This window comes from Lingula anatina, chromosome 5, assembly GCF_051362555.1.
Source record: "Lingula anatina isolate TDL-2025a chromosome 5, LinAna3.0, whole genome shotgun sequence".
Lineage (NCBI taxonomy): Eukaryota > Metazoa > Brachiopoda > Lingulata > Lingulida > Lingulidae > Lingula > Lingula anatina.
The window spans coordinates 14,754,033-14,766,735 of record NC_141771.1 but is presented as its reverse complement, the minus strand read 5'-3'; the positions used below and the strand labels follow the sequence as shown (position 1 = coordinate 14,766,735).

The 12,703-nt window shown below is 38.0% G+C and overlaps 1 protein-coding gene across 8 annotated transcripts in view; it reads right to left on the bottom strand.

The window, feature by feature from the left end:
- The window catches only part of LOC106181919 (voltage-gated inwardly rectifying potassium channel KCNH6), an 84,880-nt gene extending 72,540 nt beyond the window's left edge, over nucleotides 1-12,340 (bottom strand). For all 8 annotated transcript variants that reach the window (XM_087012485.1, XM_087012482.1, XM_087012483.1 and 5 more), the window contains exon 1: nucleotides 12,153-12,340. In XM_087012485.1, coding sequence (XP_086868611.1) covers nucleotides 12,153-12,228 — 76 coding nt within the window. In that variant the 5' untranslated portion in view covers nucleotides 12,229-12,340. The remainder of the gene's footprint in view (nucleotides 1-12,152) is intronic.
- Nucleotides 12,341-12,703: the final 363 nt, after the last annotated feature.

Sequence of the window (12,703 nt, the reverse complement as noted above, 5' to 3'; positions counted from 1 at the left end):
CTGTCCCTGCCTTTAGGACTCTGTGTATAGAAATAATAGGTAAAAATTGCAACCTTGAGTCATTTATTATAAGCATTTTATACCATATAAACTTATCTCCATACAGTCCAGATATTGTAATTATTATTATACGGCACAACCAAACAAAGAAAAGAATGCACATGACACAATATCGACAGAGTTCTGATGTAGCAAGAACCTACATGAAAAGATGCTGTGAGCACAGGTTAGCGACACAATCTTTACATCGTGTCGTGTCGGTACATATTTGACCTCTAAAACCAACAGGTGACCTCTACCCTTGCCCTGTTGCCCTACCGTTTTAAACCCGCCATTGTGATTATTGTGCACCTCAAATGCCCCATAACAAAGTGGCTTTAGTCATCAATGACATTGAAGGTGAATGTAAACACCAAGGTGTGAGAATTTATTTCTAATAGAGGTCTTCCCAAAGGCGAATCACAACAACCTATAAGATGGTGCATTTTTCCATGATCATGCCGAGCCATGAAAGGTCCCGTCTGTGCTCTCAGCTGCATACATGTACTTTTGGAATTGAATTTATTCACCCGTCTTTGATAATTATTGGTATTTAACTTGCAGTTTACTTATTCATATGCAAATGCAACCAAAAATCTTGCACTAAAACTCTGCAATGTCAGTTTTATGGTTTAGTTGACAACCATTGGAGAAAACTGTAAACCACATACTAGTATATCCTCATATGAAGAAGTAACTCTTAATCAAGATGCAAGTATGTTTCTTTTTTTAATCAAAAACCATTTAAAATATCTTGGGTTAAAGTAGGCTAGCATTTTTAGGCTTAAGTTTTCGGTGAGGCCTGCTTCTGCTCCTGGTTCAATCGCTCCTAGATAGCATAATGAGGAAAGCTTAAACCAATCCCGCTTGTGTAAACTCTCCAGAATTCTCTGCGACTCTCAGAGTATGGCCTTCGTAAGATACAATGTCTCATCTTCATTGATCTTGCTCATCAATAGATTCCTTCACTTCCATCACCATGCCATTTGCACTATTGATACCTTAATCACCTAGCGCTGAGGCCCTTTGGGGGTCTGGTCGCCCCGTTGAGAGATATTAGTGATGAGAAACAAGAATAAGTTCCTTTAACACTGAAAAAGCAGGAAGCTGGGTAACCAGACACACATATTAGTTAATAGACATTTGCTTTGTTTTATACCTAATCACTTGTGGTGAGTCTCTTTGGGGGGTCTGGCAGCCCAGCTGAAAAATATTCAAGATGAGAAACAGAGTTGGATCCTTCAGACAAAAATTCAGACATGCAAATTGGTGGACAGAAAAACACAAAGTTTGTTTAATCCTGAAAAAAATACCTTCTGTTGAGGTTCGTTAGGGGTCTGGCAACCTGACTAAGAAACATTTGAGAAACACACTGAAGTTTGACAACCAAAATTCATACAGATGGATGGAGTGATGGGAACTTACAGACATTTGCCTTGTTTAGTTTACCTTCATCATATTGTACTGAGGCCCTTTTGGGAGCCTCAGGTCTCAGAAATTTTCTGAGAGATATTTACAGACAGGCAAGTACTATCATCTTGACATTTAGATTCAGAATATTAAATAGTATTATTCCAGTTGAGTCGTCAAGGACATATGGCGAGAAAGGGTCAAACTGGCATATTCCAGAGGAAAGCAATGATGGAAAAAAAGTCTTGGCAGTATGTGTGTGTGTGTGTATATCACTCAGTGAAGTGAGTTAAGATAAATGTCTGTCAGCCACTGATAAAACATTTAATCAAATGTTAAAATACAGTACTAAGCTTTCAGGTAAACTTCCCAGACACATTCAACCTCACTCTCTCCATCCCTCACCCCTTCTCTTCCATGCTAACCCTTTGGAACCCCTGATGGTACTGTACCCTCCAACAATCAATCTGACAAAGGAAGCATTTTTCCAGGATTTAAATGTCACAGTAACCACACTTATTCATACACATTCCAGGGCACTGTGTTTAGCACCAGGGGGCCCCTGGCATGAGCACCACCTGGAGGTGACATTCAGGTATGCATCCACCCTGGCTGGTTCTGATTCTCTGAGAATCTCTCTCGGGAATAAAGGTACTGTCTGCCTGATATTGGAATAGAAATATCAAGCTTCCAACAGCCTGAATGGTTTATGTCCATGGTAGAAAATTGCCCAATAACTTATTTACCTCGACCATAATTCTCGTTAATGCCCAGAACAAAAGAGCAGATTTAAAAGGTCAGATTTAGCCCTTCGATACAAGCTTCAGCTTTGCTTTCCTGGAAGCAATCCGATTTATTTTCTTTTACATCTAAAATGAAGTTAGTTCCCAGGGTATAACTGTTAGTGTTAGGGAGCATTCAGATTCAGGCTGGTTCTGCAGGAATTCTTGTTTAAGTGTACACGATGTAATCAGCTTAATTGCATCCGCGAGCAGCTGGGGGGTAATTAACTTTTGTGTGACCTTGGTTTAATTACCCCTAAGCTGCTCAAGGAAGCATGTCAGACAATTAAGTTGATTGCTTAAACTTTACTTTAGCAAGAATCCTACCACTGAGCTGGATCGATCCAGCTGGTACAATGTCTGAATATGAATATATAGACAGGTAATGATGAAATAAAGTAGTTTGAATACAGACATATCACGATTACCAGCAAAATAAATGCCCAAGTCACAAAGAGGTTCTGTAAATCATCCCCTACACCACTTAATTGAAGTTTTTAGCCATTTTTTCCATAAAAAAACACTCAAGTCTATAATCCCACCCGCTTCCACCATTGCAAAGGCACATTTGACAAGTCTTCATTACAAAGTTTTCTTAAAAGTTTAGAAACTTAGGGTGCTTTCCCAGAGATTTAGATTGATCTAAAGATTAAGTTTTAGATCGACCTAACTCCCTGGGGGTTCAGGCTAAATTGCAGTCAGCCGAGCGGACACCATAGTTAATTACCCCCTTACAGCTTTTAGTAGGCGGGACAGACGCTTAAGCCGGCCAAGCTGACAGTAATCTAGTGAGACTCCCCACAGGGATAGATCGATCTAAAAATCTATGGAAATGGGGTGTTAGACCCCAAAAACAGGTTTATGGTTACTGGTTAATCTGAGACAGCACAGGAAAAGTGTGGACATTTTCAGGAACATGCAGTAACTGCCAAAAAATTCTAAGGACTCATTCTCAATGAAACTAAGGCTCTATTCCCATAGATTTTAGATCGATCTATCCCCACGGGGAGTCTCACTAGATTACTTTCAGATAATCCGACTTAAATGTCCGTTCCGCCTACTACAAGCTGTAAGGAGGTAATTAACTTTCATGTCCGCCCGGCTGACAGCTATTTAGCATGAACCCCCAGGGTGTTAGGTCGATCTAAAGTAGGTCGATTTAATCTATGGAAATGGGGTGTATCACTCTACATAGATCCATTCATCTCTATGGGGACTCTTGCTGAAAGCAATCGGATTAACTTGTATAATAGTATAGTACTTGTATAATCACAGTTTTTCAGTCTTCTACTCCAGCGTGTCACTTTGTAAAACCGATTGCACTCAGTGAGAGTCCCCACTGAGTTGGATTGATCTATGTAGAACCAATAGTTTCAGTGGGAATGTGCACTAACACTCATTTGTGTATCTTTCACAGTCCATTTCAGAGAACATAATTGAAGTATTAATTATGAAAAGGGAAAACAGAAAACCATGAATTATACAGGCTTAATTCCAGAGATAATACAACATGAGATTATCATGACTTATGCCCTGAGAAGCATTGGCTGAGATGTGCAGCTTTTTTATCATATCTTGATAGTATTACGCTTTATTTTAATGACTTTTAGTAAACTTTTAAATAAACTATGAAAGGAACATTTAACTTTCCGTTTTTATATTTCAGATTGTTTTCAGTAACTTTAAAAATCATTGGTATAATTTCTTGTCTCTCTCTCTCTCTCTCTCTCTCTCTCTCTATATATATATATATATATATATATATATATACACACACACACAGAATGTAAAAACTTCTCAAATGTGATACCTACTCTTGATGTCCTGTTTTACCTTCAAATATATTAAGGACAAAATGTATTTATCATTCAAACTGCATACATCATTTTTTAATCTAAACTCATAACCTCCAGCAAGAAATCAATGCACGTTATCCAATTTGCTTTGAAAATAATGTTTTAATTTGAGATAAAATACTCCAGTTGCCCGATTTATTTTTCCAGATTTAGAAAATGTCAATAAGAACTCGAAAAATCAATTACTCTCTTTCTCTCTCTACATTACCACAAAAATCATTCCAAGTACGCTGAGCAATTACACTTATCAATGTCCGCACACCTTATCTACCTGTATCGCTTCACAGCGTCAATATTTGATGAAAATTCACAAGAGAGATTTTTGACACTTCAACACACACCAATCTACTTTTTTAAACAAAAAATGTCGATATTGCATGCTTGCACCAGGTGTGCAAATTTACAATTTGCAAAGAATGTTCGTGTTTTTTATTCTCAGTTTCACAACTGCTATTGTTCCACATATGTAGTATCAGATTAATACCTTCTGCAATCACCTACTATTCAGCCTCGTATACTGAGAAGAATTTGACTACACTGCCCTATGCAAAAAAAAAAAAAAAAAAAAAAGAATGAGTACTAGTTCATATCTGTGAAATTCTAAAAATGTCTTCAAATCATTAAAACTGTCTACTAGTACTCTGCATTGACTAATTGTACACTTTTTTACTTGATAATATTCTTTGTTCATCCCAATAATTCTTTGTGTATTAGGTTACCAGTACTAGTAGATATTCATAAATTCTAAATGTCTGCATATGATAACAACTTTAACTCATGTTTGGCACGAGGACAAAATAATTATAATGCTATTTAATAATAACAGTCATATTATTAAGCTTGAAGAGTGACAGCTGTTGACTTTCGAAAATAAATATCATGTGACCAGGACTTGGGGCATAAGGTACCCAAAATGAGGCTAATGACTGTCCAAATGGCAGCTGGATGGTTCTCTGGAGAAAAGTCTTGCATGTGATACAAGGTCCTGCACTAGAAAATGTGACTTAATTTAACCTCTGGGTGATTCCCCTTCAGTGCACCATCCTCCGAGACCATGCTCTGAAGCTTCAAATTCCACCATAATAACACTGAAGCAAATGTTCATGGGAAACTTACCCCTGTCTTATTAAATTATACAAAGAAACAGGATAAGAATCAACTTTACAGGATTCTCTAATAGCTTAAACCATTCTCCTTAATCTAATAACATGACAGTTTAATCTTCGACATCGCAGAACTTTGCTTGTGACATCCAGATCATCTTCTACCTATGGGACTCATCTCTCTTTGTAAACAAAAAGCAATTTGCTGGGACCTTGCTGTAAAACAAAGTGACATCTAAAAAACTTGCTTTTGTTTTGTTTTCAATTTCACACCAGTACAAAGCTCAGTCCTAGGCTATTTTCTGGTCACGTTATTAAAGACAGTCTAAGTGGATAATACCATGGCTGATTATGTGATAACTACTTTTTGATAAATGTTTTAACCAATCTATTTATTTAGCTAGTTAATCAATAGTGAACAACTATTACAGCACACTTATCACTATGGAGAACTGACGGCATTAGAAGGGGGGGGGGGGGGGGGGTAGTGCAATAAAATGTTCACCAATGCAGCCAAGGCAAAGAAGTAGTATGTACAAGTACTAGTACCCTACAAACTACAACTTGTTTTCATTCTGAAAGAAATTTCACATCAAAATTTAACATTATATTCAAACTAAATCAGCCTGAAGTTTCAAAAGACTGTATCACACATGCTCATTGCAACTCCGAAGCCCCCCCCCCCCCCAAATAAATAAAATACATACATATCCCTTTTTTCTCTTCACTTCCCTTTATATATACAAACATCTCACATATAACAGATAAAAAAACATGGACAGGCTGTAAAAAATGTATTAGGTTTCAAGGAGAATACTGCCCTTCACTTAGTCTCAGCTGGCGATATGGATTTTGCCACCTCTGTTACATTAACACTAATGTACTGTCATACATATTTTATTATCAGTGTCACTAAGGGAGTTTTAAGGATGCATTTCCAGCATGGTTAAGACAGCCTAACTCAGTGACCTGTCTAGCAAAGTTGGACCGTAAGTCAATTGATCTGTTTCCAGTGATATTATGACAGCCTATCAGAATATTTGAACATTGTGTCACTGGCACTTTTTTGAATGGGTCAATTCTAAAATGTATGGGTCAGCTTACTAATTGGAAGAAAAAACAAAAAAAGCTGTAAAAATGCTAGAAACGAAGAACATGGTTGATTTAATGTGTGCTATCTGTGCAGAAAGGGATTTTACCAGGTGCTAACCACTAGGAGTTACTAGTAGTGTTCCAATATTTTTTTATTAAAATCCAGATTAAAAGCGGCTCCAGGACCAATTGTAGGATTTCTGTTTGTGCCGGATTTTTCTGTCTAATTTGCATAACTGTTGAGTTTTATCCAAAAAAAAATATATATATATATTTATTTGCTTAAAAATAGTTATACAATTCCACTGGAAAAAAAAAGACAGAACCAAGCTATACACAATATCTGGCAAGCAGAAACAGGCATAAATTTATTTGTCTCCTCATTCTAAAGCTTATGGCCTCCCGTCTCTCATCTGTCAGAGTTTTCGCTTGCATGAAAGCAAATCAATTGCAGTGTAACAAGCTATCCCACAACATGGAATAGAGGCAATCGAATGCACTGCATAATCTATTATCTTTTTATGTTAGGTGCGGTCAAAGTTATGCAACTTGCAGCCAAAACATCAATCGGTTCATTTCACCGAGACGACTTTGAACTAAACAGCACAAAGGCTGTGAGATATTGTACTAATGGTAGTAATAAGACATTATCGATAAAGCAATTAACTTTCAAATTGTTTGCATCGAGTAACGCTCTCATTTTCCACTTTACTTCCACTTCTCATGAGGTCATTTTGAAGATTAATTTTTTATGAAGATATAACTTTATTCTTTTTTGAACTGTATAAAGAAAATGGCTAGTATATGAATATTTCAATATCTCACTATTTTCAAGCACCAAATAAACTTCATTATTTGACTTTACCATACAGTATTTATTTTTTCAACATTGCTCACAAAATCATGACAACAAATAAACCATATTGGCAAACATTAATCAGTTCTGTTCAAAGGTACAGAATACTAGTAACCAATAATCATTCAAACCATCCCCATTTCACATCTCTAATACCAACACACCAATTTTAATTTATAATCAATTCACCATGAAAGTTATATAATATATAAAATAAAAGAGCTGTATCAATCAAGCATATACTTCACAACCATCACTTGACTTATTGATCTTGCCCCTCTTCCTTTTGTCAGTAGAGCCAACAGCAAACCGTGACAGGAAGTGTGAGTATGCGTTCCAAGCAGTTCTCACATAAACTAAACTAAAGCCGAGTTGCCGTTCTATGGAAAGAAAGCACTTTTGACTTAAATAATAAAGACAAGAATTTCAATGCTTGATGCTTGGATCCTTCACCATATGCTATCCCACTGACTGTTTCTTTTTGCAAATAATTTTAATATAAGTCAATGTTCAATTACAATTCCTCACCATGCTATCTCGCCCTCTCTTAAATCCTAACTTCAGGGTAACAGAACAGTTTATTACAAAATTATGGATCACAAGCAAGCGACAACTTCCTGATAGCAGAACCAAAAATGATTGGTGTTATTAGCAATCTGAACGCACCCTATTTCATTCACAGACGCCCATAGCCAGAGGTGATCACAAATCCCTGTCTATGCACACACAGGCATTAAGTAGCAATAATGCGTTGACAATCATCGATTATTGCGTAACCACGTGCACACACTCAACCAGCTGCGAGAAATGCAATAGCAATGCTGCCAACGGCTATGTGTGTTACTGCAACCAAAGACAAAAGTCAACTTGATCTTTAGAATCGCGGCATTGAATATATATCACGTTTGAATCGTCTCATTTCAAAAACAAACTTGAAAAGTCATCCATTTAACTACATGATATTCACTCGGCAACTAAGCATGTAATAGAACACAGTAAATTATAGCTTTTAAGCTTTGAAAGATACCTGAATACCTGTTCACAAGAACAGCTTTCTAGAGGCAAACTGGGCCAGAATACACACACTGACATAATGTCACATAAATCAATTCTCCCAAAGAAAATGTTTTTTCCCAACTTCAAATTTTGCCTGTGGTTCAACCTGCATTTCTCATCTAAAATAAATAGAGACATCTAAATTATATACAAAAAAATCCACTGTTTTTACTTGTGGTAGAAGATAAAACACAAGAACTATCCACACAATACTACCCAAACCTAATGCACTATTCTTGTCTTTGTTTGCTAATCATCCAGCCCACGGCAAAAAAATTACGAAATAACAGAAAAAGACAATTTATGTAAATGTGTTTTATGTGTTTTGCACCAATTACTTCATCCCAAAGGACGTAGAGCCCAAAGCGGCGATCGAATATTAACCAGAAGGGCTCACTCACCACCTGCGATGGAATAAGTTGAAAAAAAACTCTTGGATTATTAGACTTTTTGTGTAATTATTGTTCAGGCACCCTGGGATAACATAATCCTAATGGTACACTATGATCCTATACTTGGAGGCGGGATTACGGACTGTTATCACCAACTTGAGTTTCAAAATACTGACAGTAAATACTCAGTCAATGCTTTTTTTCAAAAGACTCAGGATGAAGGACCAGCTTAGGTTTCAGAATTCTTCAGGCATTGTAATCCTCTACAAAGTTTCAAGGTTAAAATACAGCATCCTTACTCTCTACCTGAGGCAGCTCTAGCTGATATAATATAGCATCATAGGTTTCTTAATTAAACCAATTTTGCAACAGCTAGAGGGACCTCTGGTGGGGAGTAAAGAAGCATTATGGGAGCGAGTTGGGCAACTCTGATAAAGGAGGTTCTCAAAAGAGATTGGGTGTTAACTTGGCCCCCATCCCCCCCCCCCCCCCCCCCCCCCCCCCCCCCGGCATACACACACTGCAAAGTGCCCAATGTCAGGCCTATCCAACTACCAGACTCGGCACATTAACCAGTATATCAGACCACACTACCCGCTTTCAAGGTGTGTATCAGATCGCATTTCGGAGTATCATACCCCAGAACAAATTTTGTAGGATGACCGACAAATTTTTCGGATAGTCCGAAATGCAATCTGACACACACCTTGAAAGCGGGTACTAGTAGTGTGGTCCGATATACTGGTTAATTCAGGATCCTTATGTGCCAATCTGGTAGTTCGGTAGGCCTGAATGTGGATTGCATTTATGCACAAAAGTTGGTGTGTGTGTTAATGTGTGTGTGTGTGTGTTAATGTGTGTGTGTGTGTGTGTGTGTGTGTGTTAATGTGTGTGTGTTAATGTGTGTGTTAATGTGTGTGTGTGTGTTAATGTGTGTGTGTGTGTGTGTTAATATGTGTGTGTGTGTGTGTTAATGTGTGTGTGTGTGTTAATGTGTGTGTGTGTTAATGTGTGTGCTAAGTGCAGGCCAGTATAAACATGCTGAACATTGAAACAAAATTTAACAAGAGAGGTCTTTAATATTTGATAGGTATTTGCTTACCTGCATGATGGAGGACAAAATTACTGGACTATTGTCAACAGTGTTATTTTTAACACAGGCCACCATCTGGTATTGGCAACTCAGAGGAATCAATAGACAAAAGTAGAAACAGTTAATTCAGCAATGTGTTGACCACCCTGCATATAGGAAGCTTTTCACTGACATTGCAATATATATAGTGAAATGACAAGCTTACTGTTGGCAAGAGAGGGAAGTGTCAGATACATAGACTGCAAAATCCAGTGCTGCACAGGACAAATATATGTGTGTGCATGAGAGAGAAAGAGAGAGAGAGAGAGAGAGGAGGATCAAAGAGAGAGGGAAAGACCAACAGTACATGCCTTGAAAGGTTGCATTCAGCACAACCTTTACAGCAGCCTGTAAGACTGTACTTTCCCAAGGTAGACAGCTTGATTGCAATCAACTGTCTGGTTCGTGCTGTGGAGAACAAAGTGTTCCCTCATTTACCCAAACTCCCACTTACTGCTTACATGCACTTCAGATTAGGGATGGGGGCAGCAAAATCCACAAAATTACTAAAGTATATCCACGGCCAAAGGTAGTGGCCTACTTCATTTTAAATTGTTTCAAATGAGGGGTGAACATGAGAGAGAAAGAGAGAGAGAGAGGGGGGGGGGCTAGAAAGAAGAGAGGGAAGAAACAAGAGAGAGAGAGATATAGAAAGAGAGAGGGGAAGAGAAAAAACATGAAAGAAAGAAGCAAAAACAAGAGAAAGGGAGAGAGAGAAACATGCTTACTTAACTACTACATGCTTTCACAGAAATTACCAACAGTCTAGTCTGTAGCATAACTGAAGGGCACAATCCCCCTTCAGCACCCCACTCACGCAGTATAGACTCTTGGCATTAGGAAGGTACCTCGCAGTACCGCCTCCACACACAAAGAGTTAACTGGTGTCGTTATTAATAGGCCACTCATGAAGAATAGGTAAACACACTAAGGTTAATGTCCATGAAAGGTTAATTGTTTGATTTACCTGAAGCTTGAGAACAGACCCAAGATTTAAGATAAACGGAGCATATTTTACACCTATTCACAAAAGTGAAGTGCAAAACCTCCTGGGGTGCTGGAGAAAGGGTTAAAGTTGTTCAAATCATGTTGTTAAGTATAGATAATTTTGAATTTGTTTACTAGTTGTATGTATATCAGCAAGAAAAATCTTTGCCGTAAAAAAAGCTGAATACCTATACAATCAGCTCTACATATTCACCAGCCTATATTTTACTTGTACATCTACATATACCTATTATACAAACAACACGGTCTCTTGGAATCTGAAGGCATTGATTAAAGGGTTAATCCATTCAATGACATATAATGCATAGCCTGTGCATTAAATCTTAAGTCACCGTTATCAAGCCACGAGAGCTACACAGAGAGCTCGTAATCAGTGTGTTTAACCTCAGAGGGGGCTAATCACATGGAATTAGTTTAATACGCCTAGCTGTAATATTTTATCTTTACATTCTGTAAGCCAGACTAGACTAGGTAATTGTTGCAGAGCATTTATAGGCTTAGGAAACAGTCAATACACCTTCTCGTCAATACTGCACATTATGTGAAATGGACAACCAGTGAAATGGACATTGGTGAAATGAACAAGATGTGATATCGACATCCACTGAAATGGACAAGAAATGATATCGACATCCACTGCAATGAGTAATGTCTGCAAGCCTAATGTAATGAGTGATGTAACTCTGCTTATTGTAATGGCTTCCAAGATCTTCCGTAACTGCATAGGCTAATTTTCACACGAAAGAGACAGCTAATTTTTTTAGTCAACTCCAGGTCTGCTGTCACAGAAAGTCAATCTGAGTGGTGACATGAAGTGAAACACAAAAGGGGCATTTACTTCAAAAGTGAAACCTGGGCCACTGGCAGCAACAGTACTCAGTTCTTCCATTACAAAAGGCTTTCAGACTGTTTAGCTACATAAGGTTGTCAAACATATATACTATTACCCAATGTTGGTGTTAGCAGTTATTTTGCAATGCACGTGTGTTTTAACGGTTAGGAAAAAAGAGAATTATAACTAGAAGTGTCTGGTATATAACCTAACCTAGAAAGTTTGAAGAGCAACATTCTCAGCGAGTCACCTTGCGCGAGGTAAATAACCCATGCACACAACACCCTGAAAAGAAAACTGCTTGCAGTACGTGAACTAGAAATCCCTGCCTGATTCAAGCTGTACGGCTGCTCGATTTCGTACGTGTACGTTACAGTCAGAAACAAAGGTGCATTGATCGGCTTGTAATCCACTGTGGAGTTTACATTATAACAGCAGCTCAAAGTCAGAGTAAACACTGCAGACTCCGGAACGTAGATAGTGAACACAACCACACAGCGGCAAAGCCAGAGAATCACGACCTGTCAGCGCGGATTATTATCATTTTCCTCTCAAAATTTTTTCCTGGAATAAAATTGTAAAACATCCACTTACTTTGGCCGTCGAATTTCCGAATGATGGTATCGATGAAGGTGTTTTGTGGGGCGACGTGGCCACGTCTTACAGGCATTTTGATAAAAAATTTTAAGCCCGAATATTCACATCCACATGTTTACACTCTCGATCTCTATCCCATCTGATCGTAAGGGCTGTTCCATTTTCCTCCCTCCGCGCGCAAATGAAGTATCGATCCCTCCGCCACGCACTCTGGGTGAAAGTCACTGCACTAGACGCGAGCTTCGACATTAGAAATAATCTCTTTGTCAACCCGTGCATTTTTCACCGACGTTTCTTCATAAAAGATTCGCCATTCATTGATTTTACCGACCTTGTTGTTTGCTTCACTCTATCGTTTGCCGTTTTGTCGATAAATGATGCGACCAAAAAAGTAGTACAGATATGAATGAAATTAATTAATTAATAATCTTATTCTCACCAAACAAAAGAAAAAGAACAACACATTACAATCTGTTGGAAATAAAAGGGGAATTGGTTTAGGTAAATAATTTGCATGGGTATATTTTGTGCACTTGTCTGCATTTTAA